Raw genomic sequence first — 15,278 nt, 5'->3', positions numbered from 1 at the left:
CTGTCAGATGTGGTGAGTATTTCAGGAAAACTGAAAAATAAAATTACAGAGCTCACAAAGTATTCTAATAAAAATGCAACGAGTTAGGAAGAGTAAAAGACATTTTTAACGTCAACCTGTTGTGTGTTATGATGCGGTTGCTAATCCCATCAATACAAAGCTGTCTCTCAAATGCAATGAGATTGCATTTGAAGGGAGCACTAAAATCATTCCAGTGTCAGCCAAAGTGTGTCCAATGTCAGTAATTTGTCCATAAAAACTTTTCTCACTGGTTAAATTGAACTGTTAGCTGCTTTTAATAGACGTGGACTGGTGAAATGGATGACTATTCTCATCAGCTGCTGCACTGAGTAAATCCTATTAAAAATGCAGCTACACCTTTTCAGTGAAGGATTGTAGAAATCTATGAATAGCTTACATACTAATATAAGTCATGACCAAAAATGATCAGGAGGATTTGTGTTTCCTCATTAATTTTGTATGGTTTCAAAAGTGAAGGCCTGTTTTGTATTAATCTTAAGCCTACTCATGATACTCAACAGCATAACTAGCATAACTAATAATAATGGTAATTATGAATTAACAATAATGAGATAACTGTAGGAGGGGTGAAAGGATTATAAAATCACTGCTTCAGCGTGTGAACTTTCCCTTTGTGCAGTGAGGCAGAGCCGGGAAATAAGCGAATTTGAGCCTGTTCTGTGTGAGAAAGCAGCACTGCTCCTGATTTATACATGAGTGCTGTCTATGGGACGTGAGGAACAGTGCGCTGGCTGCTGTGGGTGGGTACAGTTCCTTCTCTCCTCAGCCGCAATGCAGTGCAGTTACTGGCAGCATTTACCTTTCGGCCTCAAACCTTCTAAGATCACTCTCGACGCTTCTCCTTCATAAATCTTCACCTAAGGTCAATGTGCTATATATTTCTTTGCGGTATGAATAGATTAAGAAAACCCCCAGAAGCCTCTTGTGTTTGATTCTTCATTCTTTATTTATCTGTTTCATATTGCATATTCTCAGCAGTTTATACATAGCACAGTCATGGTTGTCCTAGCATTGCAGACCAGAAGAGTGAGACACTGCAGTTCACCTGTCGGGAGAAGCTGCATTAAGGTGCACAACAAGCAAAATTCAAGTCTTTCTTACTCATGTATTTGTAAATATAACAGACATTTGTATCTGCTTAAATATACATTTTTATATTCAATAGCTGTCACAGTCTTTAGCTTGACATTGTTTTGACATCTCTACCCTTGAAGGCTTGTGTAGGTACAGCAGGCCCCTGCGGTCCCCGTCAGCAGGATTCAGTTTAAATGCACTTGTTATTTATTTAGGGCAGTTGTCACATTCAGATAAAGAGTTAAGAGCATTCTGCATTCACTACAGTCATACATCAGAAGCATTGGGGGTGTGTAATGGCCATACTTAGGGAGCAGGGGATTATTTGCTACAGAAATCACTATTGCTTACATACCATCACCTGCTTTGTGTTGGACAGCTGGGTACATCCAGCCCCTTTCTCCTGCTCTTTACTCCCTCATAGTTCTTTGGCATCTCTACCTCCTCCTCTCCTTGTGCCCTGAAACACAGCTTATCCAGACTTACTTCTTGGCCTTCTCCTCCTTGCTCTCCTTTGACTCAGTACCAGAAGATTTCTCCGCTTTCTCTGCCTTCCCTCCTTCCTTCACCTCCTTACTCTCTTCTTTACTGGTCTCCTTTTTATCCTCTGGCTTCTTCTCCTCTTTCTTGCTCTCTGTTTTCTCAGGTTTGGCTTTAGGTGCGGACTTCTCCTCCGGCTTCTTCTCCTCCTTCTTGCCCTCTGTTTTCTCAGGCTCTGCTTTAGGGGCAGGCTTTGCCTCAGGCTCGGCCTTCTCTGGTTTGGGAGCAGAGGGTTTCTCCTCCTTGGCAGGGGGAGCACTCTCTTTTGGCTCAGACTTGGGAGCAGGTTTGTCCTCTGTGGGCTTGCTGGGAGCAGCAGGTTTGGAAGTGTCATCTTTCTTTGTATCAGGTTTGTCTGCCTTCTCTGGGTCTTTCTCCTTGGGCTCTTGCTTCTTTTCCTCCTTCACAGGTTGCTCTTTCTCCTTCTTTTCCTCCTTGACAGGCTGGGGCTTCTCCTCTTTTTTCTCCTCTTTGGGGGTCTCTTTGGCAGCGGCAGGCTTGTCCTTCTCTATTTCTGGAGACTTTGGTTCGGGGGTCTTGGGAGGAGGAGATTTAGATTCAGGGGATTTGCTGGGTGGGGATTTAGACACAGGTGACTTTGACTCATCTCCTGCAGGGGATTTGACTGCAGGTGACTTAGCAGGTGATTTGGGCATCGGGGATTTGGCTGGTGGTGATTTAGATTCTGGTGATTTTTGTGGAGATTTAGATTCTGGTGATTTGACGGCAGGAGATTTAGGTTGAGGAGATTTTGAAGTAGGGGATGCAGCCTTTTCTGGAGATTTGGACTTCTCTTCTTTCTCACCGGCCTCCTCTTCCTCTCCCTTCTCCTCCCCCTCCTCATCCTTCTCCCCTTCCTCATCCTTCTCCTTCTCCCCCTCTCCCTTTTCTTCCTCCTTCTCTTCTTCTCCCTCTCCTTCCTCCTCCTTATCTTCTCCTTCACCCTTCTCTTCTTTGGTTTCCTCACCTGCCTCTTCTTCCTCTCCTTCTTTCTTTCCCTCCTCTTCCTCCTCGTCTGCCTCCTCTGTCACCTCTGTCACCTGGGTCTCATCTGTCTGTTCCTCCACGATGACTTTATCTGAGATCTCCTCTCCTTTTACTTTGAAGTGGGCAGAGATTCTGCCTTCCAGGTAAGAGTATGGACTTCCTCCTGACACGAAGCGATTCTCCTCTCCCTCCAGTAACTTCCTGTTTTAAAAGACAAGGACACACAGTCAGTGAACGTGTCTATAACGTTAGACATTAAGAAGCCAAAGAATCAATTCAATTGTGTGGTTTTAAACCATGACCAACCTATAAGCAGCAATCTCAATATCTAGAGCCATCTTCACATTCAGCAGCTCCTGGTAGTCTTTCAGCTGGCTGGCCATCTCCCATTTGGTGTTTTTCAGCTCATTGTCCAGCTGATTGATGGTCTCCTGCAAAATATAAACACGCAGCCTTACAGGTTGAATATCATTCTGATGGTATGAGAGGATATGTGCAACGAATGTGCATTTCTGGTTTTCCTCATGAGAGATAAGTGAGAAGTTTGTGTTGATTTCCTGCCTGTAGTGAGTTGAGGTCATCGTGGTGTCTGTCTTCGCTCTCCATACGCTGCCTCTCCAGTGACTCCTTGGTTCCTCGAAGAGTCTCCAGCTCAATTGTGCGGCTCTGGAGCTGACGGCGGTAATCTGCGATCTCCTCCTGGGTCCCACGAATTGCATCCTGGTTAGACTTAGCAGCGTCAGACAGACGCTCCATACGCACTGCAGAAATGACATCCAAAAGAATGCGTATTATTTAGACGTCACACCATTGACTGTGTCCCAAAACAGTTTGACATGACCTGCATACACTAAAGTACAGAGATATTGTGCATTCTGATTCAGTCCATATGCATGCATTGTTGTTTTATCTTTGTCCTGAGACATTTGACCTGTCCTCTGTCCACAAGGCCTCATAAGAGCAGACAGTCACCACTGGGAGCTGGAGTAACCTTGACAGTGTCCATCTGTCAGTCAGTTGTCTGACTCAGCTCCCTCCCTCTTTCAAGCATGAAGGAGTCACAGTGCTGCAGTCAGCTGGACACGATACAGGGAAGGTCATTCTGTTGGCACCTTTCGCTGGTTATATCAAGTCAGCATGTAGATGTACCGCATGGTCAATCTATAGAGCATTAAGTTCTTTGACATGCAGTTGAACTGCTGTCCAGATAAAACCCTTTCTGGCCTTTAAAGTGGTCAATTGTGTATTTGTATAGTACCACAAAGGTCAGCAGTACTGTCTGCATCCGATCTTGCATCTTCTTGCAGTATAATTGTGAGGAGGATTCTCACAGGGGCTGTAACCAGATGATGTCTCAGTTTCTGCCTCGCTTCAGTAAGTCTATGCTACATGTATAGCTTGCTTCCACGTCCTTCACGACATCATAACGGATGACGGTTAAAGCATGTGATGAAGCACTCCTCTGTCCTGTCTGCCTGCCACGAACAATGACCTTGCAAGGGCTAATTCTATTTGTAGAGGTTCGGGTTCAGGGTAAGAGGCAGTGAGGCACACACAGCGCGCACATGGGGCGCAAGCAAGAACACACCCACTGTTACCCACAGTGAGAGTGCAAATTAGTCATAGTCTCCTCTCGGTGTGCCATCTCACTCCTGCAGTACTTGCTTTAAGTAAAAATGATCATTCTGCGGCAAAGACGCACCCACAGAAAGGCGCACCGTCTAAACCGGAGGTCATATTATTTAAATCTTAATCTTTCCGCATTTTCTATTTAGGTTTGGCTATCTGTCTTGACTTACTTAATTCCTCTGTAACCAGTAATAAAACTTCCTTAGTCTATTTTGTTAAAGTTGGAGATCTGGCAGGTTGTTGGGATAAAGGTTATCAAGGTTCTAACACTACCAGCAGGATCTGTTCATCTGCAAAGATGTCTGAGTCTGGGCTACAGCCTAACGTTAATGTAAATGTCTGGGATGTGACTTTAGACTTCAGCACCACGGACAGAGAACACGCACTACGTATAACACTGTCAAACGCACGCGGAATTTTCTCTGTGATTTAAAAACTGAAATTGTTTTAAAACTTTCCCCTTCTTGACCAACTCACCTTTGAACCATTCCTCAGCGTGCGTTGAGCTCTTGGATGCGTGACTGTCCAGCTGTGAGCGGATCTCTCGCAGTGCGTCAGTGACGTCCGCCTTGAGCGTGTCCCGCATAGGCCTATCGAAGCTCACCTGAGCGCCCTGAATCTGCGCGAGGAGCTCCGCCACTTCTTCCTCGTGGTTCCTCTTCAGAAAGGCGTCCTCCTCCTCCAGGGCACGGAGCTTCTTGTCCAGCTCCAGTCGCGTCAGTCGGCACTCCTCCACATACTTTTTCATGGCGCGCGCGGCAGCCTCCAACTCTTCCCGGTTTCGCGCCTCATCCTCCAGTCTGGCCCGCAGGTGCTGGATGTCCTCCTCCAGGTGCTCGTGCTCAAGAGCGGCGCGGGCCTTCTCCCCGGTCAGCTGCTGCAGGAGACCCCTCAGGTCGCCCAGCTCTCGCTCGTAGTGCTCCCCAACCGAAGCGCGCCCGGCCTGGTTCTGCCGCAGAGCTTCCGCTTCCGCCTCCAAGTTGCGGTTGTGCATCTCCAGGTTTCGCACCTTGTCGATGTAGCCGGCGAACCGGTCGTTCAGAGTCTGCAGAATCTCCTTCTCGCTCCTCCGCGTCATGTCACCGTTGAAGGTCTCAAAGCTGTCGACGGAGGACGGCTGGCTGTAGGTGAGGCGGCGGCGCTGGGAGTGAAAGCCGCTGGAGGACACGGAGGCAGGCCGAGCCTTGCGGTACGAGGTCGGACCGAACAAGTGATGCTCTACCGTGAAGCTCATGTTGGCCGGAGGAGAACTGACTGCAGCAGGAGGGGTAGCGCTGAGCTTATATAGGAGGCAGGGAAAACTCACTAGTCAGCACCAGGACACACTCTATTTAAAGAGATATCTTCTCTTCAGAAAACTACTGCCTGCGCAGGAATATATTCACGCTAATCAGTGAACCTTTGTTGATGATTTGTACTGAAGGTGTTAATGTAAAATTATGTATTTTAATGAAGCAACAAAATTAAATATTGTTTTTTTTAGCATGTAAAATGTTTTTACAACATCACTGTTCACTTTATATCTTAAGGTGTTTTGTGCATAAAAACACCTGGGGAAATATAGCCTGTGAATGATTAGGACATGAGTAAATTTAGGCTTATTTGCAACTGTCAATTGCTATGGCGCTTTATAAACAGCCCTGAATATTATTCATTTTGCAAGGTTTTAAAAATATGAAGACATATTCATATTTTTGGGGTATACTGTGGCTAAAGTCTTTGTGAACTGATTGTGTGGGTGTGCAGTGTGTTCTGCTGATGCTCTCTGTAGCTCTACTGCTGCAGTGTGAGTTTGCAGATCCACGCCAACCCCTTGGGACTCAACTCAACTCCTGGGCCATTGACAGACTCTTTTTCATCTCCCTCTCTTACTAAACACACACATACACACACACACACACACACACAAAAGGTTTGTTTCTCTCCTTATACTTCAAATGTAACTTTTCATCTCTTAGTTTCTGCTTCCTTTTGTTGCTGAAGAGTAAATCATCTCCAGATGTGCAGATCTGGTTGCAGTCCAAGCATGACATGTGACAGCACTGACATAAAAACCAAAAACAACTTTATAGTGCAGGCACATCAGGATACACACTGAGCTACGATGATACAGCATTCACACAAAAACAAACTGATCTAAAGGGATGTCTGCTGTGAGAAGAGGACCACTTCTGAAGAGCACGTATTGCACCTATTGATTACTCAAACTCAGGGTGAGTGAGTTTACTCTGCATACCTTAAAGGAGCAGGGAGAACTGTGTGTATGTCGTTCCCCTGAGATGTATGTTGAAGAATAGACAGATCAGCACACAGTCATCTCTCTGTATCAGCCATTATGCGACTCTGTGAACATGTGTGTTGTCAGCCCAATGACATCCAGGGGACTGTGTGACGCCCAAGCCCTTAGCCTGTCCTCCAGCAATTGTGTCATGTCTGTTTAAGGTTCTTAAATCTTCAAAGGTGAAATCCCATTACAGTTTTATCATGTGTTTTCACAAATGTGTTAAACTGCATGTTTGAATGTGTTGGTTAGCTGCTTGTGAATCACAGTGTTTTATGCACCACATCTCACATGTTCAGGGGGCTGAGGGGACATGCAGGACAGAAATTACATTCATCACATCCCCTCCCTCCACTTGCTTCATGTTTTATAAATGAGGATAATGGAGCAGAATAGGCAGAATTCAGTTGTGATGTTATGAGGATCTCATGTTCAGTATAGCTCATGTTCCTCAATACCTTGTTATTTGAACCAACTGCACACAGATGAAGTCTGCAGAAAAAAGACTCATCATTTTGCAGTCTGTGTTGGGATATACCTGCTGGAGAAATATTACATGGCAATTTTGGTGATGGTCAGTGTTAAGCTACACTGTTGGGGAGCTGTTAAATCCAACACACCTGCAACTATTGCTATCTTGCTAACCAAATTGAGAATATAGACAGAATAATACCTCCAAATGATGAGTGGTCCCCTGCCACAAACAGTAGGAATACCATAGAAGAGATTAAATGTCAAGCACCAGAACAGACACATTTAGGCTGCTGTTGGTTTCTCAAAGGGAACATAATCTGCACTTTAATGCTGCCATGGGTGGATTTGTCGCAGTGACAATTGTATACAAACCTTGTAATGAAAGTTTGAAGTCTTGCCATGTGAATGACATTGGGAGAGGAACAGCAGAAAAGGAGGTGAGAGGCTCTTGCCATGTAATGCCCTTGTCCTTGAAGGGATGGATGGAGAGAAGGGAGACAGTGAGACAGAGAGAGATGGAAAATAGCAGGATCGATGCAGAGGAAAATGTCACAAAATAGTGAAACCCATCCTAGGGGGGAAAAAGACGCGGGGAATCGGTATGAAATCTATCTTTTGTGTATGTATGTATGTACATGCCTATGCAGCTGCAAGTGTGTGAGTGTTATATTGTGGAGCAGTGGATGTCAGGAGCTCCCCTTGTTTTTCCGTGGTGGTATATTTAGAGCTTTCTGTGATTTGAGACAATGAAAGAAAAGTGGAGCCAGGAGGTTGTGATAAAAGACAATGGAAGTTGCAGACAACAGGGAACAAGATGATGCACTGATGGAGGGATGACAGAGATGAAGAGGGATGAGAGGAGAGGAACTGGGTGAGAAAAGAGGGAGTCACCTTGGGAGGGACAACTAGAAAAATGGCTGTTCTGGCAGACTCAAGGATGACTCAGCTGTAATACAATTAAAGCCTTGGATGTGTTTACTTGCTTTAGACCTGCGTGTGTGAACGTGTGTGCATGTGTGGTACTATGGCCACTATGGCCATTGCAGATTTTTGTAAGGAGAGGACAGGCATCACACAGAGTCATACTGAATACATTAAGGTTGTTTATCTGGAGGAATATAAAGCTAATGACCAAAAACAAACAGCAGTAGCGTTTCACAGTTTAATGGCTGTGAAAAAGCCACAGATTGAAGTTTCCAGAACAAAACTGAACTTGGCTCTGTCACAGCACCACCTGCTGGACAGTTAGCAGAGTGCTGGTGTCACTTCCTGATTTGTCCACAGGGGGCAGCACCGCGCCACTGCAATAAACTCTCTAATGTTTACTTCCGGTGTTAGCTCCCCTTTGACAACGAGGGAAGGTTCAAAGTAAACGCCACTAACTTTTCACAGGAAACAGCGATGTAATGTTAAATAAAATGTGTCAACCACTTTCTTTGTTAGATCGATGGATCCAGGAAAACAACGAGTTGGTAAACAAATGGAAGGTAGGTAGTTAGCTTTCAGCGGTTAACGTTAGCCTCGACAACATTATGAAATACAATAACGTTAATTTATCGTTATATAAATCTGTTAATGCTTGAGAATAGGTTAAGAGGAACCCATAGTGTAGTCCTTGCTATCTTAAATCTATACTTCTGGTATCTAATGACATACTGCAGAATACCTAATATCTTTTTTCATAAACAGACTGTCTTCCACTGTTTGATTTTTTTTTAGCTGGATAGTAAATAATGTTGTATTATTACCAGAGGTGGAAGAAGCATTCATATGTTTTACATGTTACTTAAGAAAATATGGCAATACCACACTATAAAAAAATACTGCATTCAAACTTTTACTTCACTTGAATACAGAAGTACTGACAGAAAAATGTCGCAAGTAGAAGTAGTCATTATGCAGAATGGCTCCTCTACACAGTTATTATATTACATATTGGATTATTATTACAGATGCATTAACATGTAAACAGCATTTTAATGTTGTAGCTGGCTGATTTTAACTAATTCATAGTAGTAGCATGTCTAGGGTAGTTTAATCTATGTGCATCACATTTTTTAAAAACTGATCATGTTTTGTTTGTAAAAAAATTTTTAAGAGGTAACTTATAACTATATCTAATACATGTTGTGGAGTAAAAAGTACCATATTTGCTTATATTAGCAACGTGAAATAGTATAAAATGTAAATACTCAAGTAAAGTACAAGTACCTCTAAATTGTACTTAAGTACAGTACTTAAGTAAATGTTCTTCGTGACTTTCCAGTTTGCTTTCACTTCATTGTTTCAGAAGCAAGAAGGAGGAGATGCCTTGAGCAGCGACCAGATCCAGACCCATCTGAGATGGTGTTCCTCTGAGTTTCACAAACTTTTAAGGAAAATCCAAGGTGCTACATCTCCTTCATAATAGAAAGGCCTAATTTGTTAAGGTGGGGAGCTCAGCTCTTACCTTTATGCATCTTATATCTCCCTCCTTTCCTTTCCCCATGTCCCTCTCCTGCAGGTATCCCTCCTCATGCAGACCACACACAGCTGGAGCTGACAGTGGTGTACAATGTCTGTGTGTCCTCTATGGCTCAGTCTCAGTTCTCAGAAGCTGAGCTGCTCCTCACACAAGCCACAGAGAGAGGTAGACCTACGCTGTGAAATTATGACAAAACCACAGATGTAGATGACACTAATGCCATACATTCATAGTTTCATGTTAGTTTGAAGGATTGCTCAACTTTTACTGCCTCTTGTTCCCTACAGTTCTACAGATGACAGGAGACAACCCTGTTTGTTCAGACCCTCCTGTGTTTTGGAGAATAGTTCTCAAATCAGTGGAAAACACAGCTTTGAATTCCTGTGTACTTTACCTTCTCTGTCTGCAGTGGGCAATATGGCTGGCCACCTGCCAGCTGAAAACTATACAGGGATTTCAGGTAAGATCCTGTTTGTAGGCTGTGTTCCTACCTAACTTGTCTGGCGTGATTTAAAGGAACTCTGTTGCATCTAGGCTAGGCTAATGAGATGGCTGTCATTTAGCCTCTAGTGTGGACCAAACCACTGTACCGAGTTCTCCTTAACCAATGGGTCTCCTTTAGTTTCTCAGTGAACTCCACCATGGGGTTTGTTTGTGATGTAACCAACCAGAAGGTTATGTGATATTTACCATATATATCTATATCTATATCTTTACTCATCATGTTGGTGTTCAGGCCACGTTATCTCCTTCCTCTTTATCTCATGACCCTTCTTTGTTATTTATGAAACAAATGCCTGATACTAACAAATGCCTGATACTAACTACTGTCAAGTGTTGGATTTATACTCCAAGCCCACAGAGAAAGTCAATATATTTTGTTTGTTTGAAGAATAACAAAGAAATGCAAACTTTTCTTCAAAACAATTCAAGTGCACTTTCCCCCAACATCTCTTTCTCTGTCTCTGTTTGATCTTGTATTTGTTGTTGTTATTATATTATAAAAGTATACTATAAAACTATACAGCATGTTTTCCTGTGATGCAGGGTGAGCTTTTCTCTCTGTTTGAGACACTATCTACTGGAGTTAAGGAGGACAGGAGGAGCGAGGCAAGAGGAAAGTCCTCTGATATTCCACTACTGGTGATGGATCCAAGAAGGCTTGTTGAATTATTGCAGATGTGTACTTTCATTGCCCAAGGTCAGCAACATTCATGTTTTTTGTTAATTCATATTGAATGACCGAATACAGTTTGATGTGACCAGACTAAAATATTGTATGAAGCTTAAGCATAGAGTTAGTGTCTTGATTTCTGCTCTGTGCTTTCTAAATACATGTTTCACCTTGATATAATCTATTCACTTTTCTGCACAGGTGCCACCAAAAGAATACAGGGTAGACAAACTCCATAGTAGTACAGGAAAAATATCAAATGAATCCAAACTGATGTATTTGAATGCTGATTGTCAGAATCGACTTTTAAAATAGAAGTGAGTAAATTGTGAGTGTAGGCTCCCAGAGCCAGTATTGGTGAGTAGTTCATAGGTTCCTAAAAGTTAATTTAGAAATATTTCTTTAAACTGAACACAAAGATGTATGATAGTGATGTATAAATAGACTCCTTGTATTTGTAGTATTGAGTAATTAATGTTGTGTTTTGCTGTGCTCATGTTTCATTAAGGTGCAGAGAGGTTGAGTGAGGGTCAGAGTTCAGAAGCGCTGTCTGGTCTGCAGACAGCTTCCTCCCTGCCTGCTCCCAGAACTCTAGTAGCATACACACACCTCCTCTCAGGCTCTTGCCTCGCCCATATGGTACACACGTAGACAGAGTCTACACATACAAACAGGAAATAAGGCATAACAGGTCTGAGCATTTGCATGTATTGAGAGTGCGTGTTTGCATTTGTCTCCAGAGCCGCCCTCAGATGGCATTGCAGTGTTACCGGAAGGCACTAGAGACAGACTCCCAGTGTGTATGTGCTCTGTATCAGAGCATGCTCATCTACAGACAGCTGGGAAACACACAGGCTGAGATACAAGCTCTTCATTTGCTGCACTCAGTGAGTAACACAAGTATACAGTACATACAGGGAAGGCAGAAAAAAAGATGTCAAATGTGTCTAAATGTTTATCTTGTAGGTGTATTTTTTTTTTAAATTTTATTAAATTATTTTTATTGTTAAAAAATATTCTCTGCCTTTGTTGTAGTAGAATAGCCCTCAGTAGGTGAGCCAGAATGTGTATTTGGGACACTGACACATATTCATGTAGGTGTAGGCCTGTGTACTGAAACATGAAACCTCTCTTGGCCCACAGACTTTGATGTTGCCCTCTGCCACAGAGCCTGCTCTGGCTGATACTCATCTCTTCTCCCCATACTTACTGCTCCGCAGCCAATCACTGAGCAGCTTGCTCTCACTTCCCTCTGCCCTCTTTGTCCTTCACAATCTGGCCCTGAAGTGTGTGCTCCATGGGAGGTGAGACGACCAGCATGGAGCTCAGAGTTTCTGTATTTTACTGGCACCTGACCACTACAAAAAAAACAGAAAACATACTGTAGATGGAGATGAGAATAGTAGACGCATAGTGCACACTGTAGTTGTTAAATGGGTGTCTTTGCTGTTTCCTCAGGGTGTCAGAGGGTGTGGAATATTATTTGGACCTGCTGGCTGCTCTTCACTCAGAAGATCAACATGGAGTAAGACTGAAAATACTGACTGGCACACAAGACAATTTAACAATGAGCTTTGGATATATTTTTGTGCATGCTATGAGCTCATTTGTGAGCAGCCATAAGGGAAGAATACTTTCTTAACATGTTAATTGACATCTATTTGCTGTATGTCTCAGGTGCATGCTGAGGTCCCTCCCCTTCCCAGGTTGCCCGAGCTTTACCTGGAGACTGGCGCTGCCTTGCTCATGGCCCAGCGGCCCGCTGATTGCATGGCGCTGTGCGATGAAGTCATCAGCACAACACTGGAGCTGCTGCCAGAGAAGTTGGTGTTGGAAGAGGAGAAGAGTGAGACTGAGACCAGGGCTCTGTGTGCAGAGGGTGAAGATAGGGTGGGGATGCTGCTCTGGGCCGGGGCTGCCTACCTCCTCCAGGGTCACTGCCACACTCACCTGAGTGACTGGAAACAAGCTGTGACTCACTATACAAGGTCTGTAAGATGAAATTTGCTTTATTTCTGTCATCAGTTTTTCACGATTATAAACAAACGCATAAGATTGTACTCTGCATTACAGGTGTATCAACCTGCTGGTGAAGGTGCACTTTAAAAAGAGAGGTGAGTACTTAGTAGTAGGAGTAGTTTTCTGACTTTTGTGATGCTTTGGAGAGAAAATGCTCTTTTTACACACCCTACAGCTACTGTTACTTTGTGCATTTTATTCTGTTGCTTGTTCAATTACAGGTTTCCCACCACAGATCCCCAGTGCAGATATGGTTGGAAGGCAGGGAACAGATCTGTATATCCTCCAGAGGCTGAAGGGGCTTTCACTAGCTGGTAGGGGCATCAGCTTCGCCCAGACAGACCAACTGAGAGAGGCACTGAGAGACCTCCAGCTCAGCCTGCAGGCATCCCCAGGTATACACACCACAGCTGTAACTTAATGATATACAGCAGAGCTTGAAGCAATTTTTGACACAGCCATCACTGCAGCAACGTGGTCATGCAGCAGCAAGGTCACTTTTGGCCTATACTTGGGCATTATGAACTACAATCTGAACAGTGTTTTTCACATCTTATCTTTGAGGTTTTTACACACACACACACACACACAACACCTACAGTCCTGTTCATGTATGAGCCAAGAACTGTATCAATTTGACATGAATGTACTGTAAGACTGTAGTGAATCTATACTTGGTTTGCGTGGTCCCATCATGTCATCATGCTGTATGTGCTGTCTCAGACTGTGTGGGTGCAGGGCTGTGGTGTGGTGAAGTGCTGTGGAGGCTTGGCAGGAGACTGAAGGCAGCAGTTTGTTGGGAAAAGACCTGGAGCGTCACCACACAACCCTCAGTAGAGTAAGATTTGATTGTACAAGCCATGGAACCCTTGTGACCATGCACTGTGTAGAGTGGGGTGAACACAGATGCATCCCCAACCACAAAGCATTTTGTACTCAACTTAAAGTGCATATAGCAAAACACACCTCACAAAAACAGTTGATTGCCTAAAGACAATTTTCTGCAAGTTTAAAAAACGAAGCATGTAGAATGGCATATTATTGTTTCACCTCATTGTTGTAGGTATGCAGGGAAAATGTCATCACCAGCTAACTCAGATATATAATTTACTTGGCCCAACCACGAGAAATGCATTATTTTAAGGGGTTCATCACATTGATAAAATACCTAAAGTATATATCAATAAGAGAAGCAAGCTTGTGACCGGGAGGTCGTCAGTTCAGTCCCTGGACCGGCAGGATAAATCTGGGTGGGGAAAGTGAAAAAGCAGTGCTTGTCCCTCCCTCATTACCTCCACTGAGGTGCCCTTGAGCAAGGCCTTTAACCACAATCGCTCCAGTGCAGCTGCTCAGTGGCCAGCAGATCAGACTGTGGTTGTACTGGGCAGCTTCCAGGTGTGAATGTGTGTAATTGTGCGAATATGATCAGGAGAGGCTTTCTCTCAGTGGAGCTTCCCAGAATAAATAAAGACTTTTAAAAAACAAAAAAAACAACTTAAGCGATTTCAACTGTAAGCTTGCACCTGGTGAATCAAAGAGGGTCTACTATATTATTCTCTAGCTGTTTGGTCAAGGTGACCATGTGCAAATGTGCATTTTTTTTCCTCTTCATCACAAGTGGTTACTCAAAATGCATTAGAGATGCATTCTGATGCCACATATGAACTTCAGTCTGTCTCTGTTGGGTCTAGACACACTCTGAATTTCTGCTCATTTAAGATACTAGGTACGAACAGGGTATTTTTCAAAGAAAATAAATTTGAAGCCCCTAGTAGTTTAATCAGTCTTTTGTTGCTTTTGGCCGAATACATTTACTATACTGTGATGTTACTCTCCTTCTAACTGGTAAATGCCTTCTGTGTTGCAGGAGTCTTTCTCTGTACCTACAGGAACCCCAGTCTGGCCCTTTGTTGGACTCCATGGAGCTGCGCCACAGAATACAAGAACTTGGTCCTACCTTGTCAGCCTAGAGAGGGACAAAAGAAGAATACCCTATCACTTACTGAACAGGATCAACTTTCTCTGGCCTGTGAACTGAAACCCATACCCACAACAAACATGTATCTACTGGGATAGTAAAATAAAGCATCTTGAAAGGGCTTACAGTGTTTGAGACTGGTGGTAAACCTGGCAGGTGGTTTATTCATGAAATGATGAAAGATTACTAAAAATAGTAATAAAGTTGCTCAGTCATTGAGGATCTAACTGGCTTATAGGAAATAAAACGTGTATTTGGCCAGACAATGATAACAAAAGACTGTTACTTTGATAATGAATTATGCTTTTCAAGATAAATCACAATACATACTACTTCAGAAGATACACACCATAAGCTGTGTTACTGCTCTAAAATGCCTATTTATACCGATTTTGTATGGAGTGCTCTTACGAATAAAATGCTCAATTTAATTTGGACTCTTCTTTACACATATGCTATTATTATCAAGAGTAAAAGATCAATTTCATGTTTTTGCGATTCTTCAATATCAACGCGGTACAAGTTTATTGGATAACAGAAGTTTGGTGGTAGGCTTAAACGACCAATAAGAGAAAAGTTGATGAAAATAGGAACGTCCCACTCATTTGTAACTGGC

At 43.3% G+C, this 15,278-nt stretch overlaps 2 protein-coding genes across 4 annotated transcripts; one reads left to right on the top strand and one right to left on the bottom strand.

Annotated features, from left to right (window-relative positions):
* Nucleotides 1-964: 964 nt before the first annotated feature.
* LOC122876440 (neurofilament medium polypeptide-like) lies at nt 965-5,713 on the bottom strand. Its single transcript, XM_044196793.1, has 4 exons — nt 4,750-5,713; nt 3,205-3,404; nt 2,950-3,074; nt 965-2,844 (listed from the first exon to the last, which is right to left on the bottom strand). Exons 1-4 carry the CDS (start codon nt 5,504-5,506, stop codon nt 1,599-1,601), a joined length of 2,328 nt encoding a protein of 775 aa, XP_044052728.1. The 5' UTR covers nt 5,507-5,713; the 3' UTR covers nt 965-1,598.
* A 2,628-nt stretch (nt 5,714-8,341) lies between these two features.
* Nucleotides 8,342-15,093, top strand: fancg (FA complementation group G). 3 transcript variants are annotated; one of them, XM_044196794.1, is made up of 14 exons: nt 8,345-8,514; nt 9,294-9,414; nt 9,531-9,656; nt 9,779-9,951; nt 10,539-10,692; nt 11,174-11,304; nt 11,406-11,552; nt 11,809-11,969; nt 12,124-12,190; nt 12,343-12,653; nt 12,739-12,779; nt 12,906-13,079; nt 13,408-13,522; nt 14,552-15,093. In XM_044196794.1, the coding sequence occupies exons 1-14, from the start codon at nt 8,434-8,436 to the stop codon at nt 14,652-14,654; spliced, it is 1,905 nt and encodes a 634-aa protein (XP_044052729.1). In that variant the 5' UTR covers nt 8,345-8,433; the 3' UTR covers nt 14,655-15,093. The 3 variants fall into 3 exon arrangements, with proteins under 3 accessions (XP_044052731.1, XP_044052729.1, XP_044052732.1); XM_044196797.1 differs by having other exon boundaries at nt 8,347-8,514; nt 9,318-9,414; XM_044196796.1 differs by lacking the exon at nt 13,408-13,522 and having other exon boundaries at nt 8,342-8,514.
* Nucleotides 15,094-15,278: the final 185 nt, after the last annotated feature.

The sequence above is a fragment of the Siniperca chuatsi genome, linkage group LG5, assembly GCF_020085105.1.
Source record: "Siniperca chuatsi isolate FFG_IHB_CAS linkage group LG5, ASM2008510v1, whole genome shotgun sequence".
NCBI lineage: Eukaryota > Metazoa > Chordata > Actinopteri > Centrarchiformes > Sinipercidae > Siniperca > Siniperca chuatsi.
The sequence above is the reverse complement of the archived record's forward strand: the minus strand, read 5'-3'. Positions and strand labels throughout refer to the sequence as shown.

What these genes read in the sequence shown, in the direction of transcription:
- LOC122876440 (XM_044196793.1), bottom strand. Translation starts at nt 5,506, where the DNA reads ATGAGCTTCACGGTAGAGCATCACTTGTTCGGTCCGACCTCGTACCGC. An exon ending in ATGACCTCAACTCACTACAG is followed by an intron (nt 3,075 to 3,204) that starts GCAGGAAATCAA and finishes TATATTTTGCAG; the next exon opens with GAGACCATCAATCAGCTGGA. An exon ending in ATTGAGATTGCTGCTTATAG is followed by an intron (nt 2,845 to 2,949) that starts GTTGGTCATGGT and finishes CTTTTAAAACAG; the next exon opens with GAAGTTACTGGAGGGAGAGG.
- fancg (XM_044196794.1), top strand. Translation starts at nt 8,434, where the DNA reads ATGTTAAATAAAATGTGTCAACCACTTTCTTTGTTAGATCGATGGATC. An exon ending in CACACAAGCCACAGAGAGAG is followed by an intron (nt 9,657 to 9,778) that starts GTAGACCTACGC and finishes TGTTCCCTACAG; the next exon opens with TTCTACAGATGACAGGAGAC. An exon ending in GTGTACTTTCATTGCCCAAG is followed by an intron (nt 10,693 to 11,173) that starts GTCAGCAACATT and finishes TGTTTCATTAAG; the next exon opens with GTGCAGAGAGGTTGAGTGAG.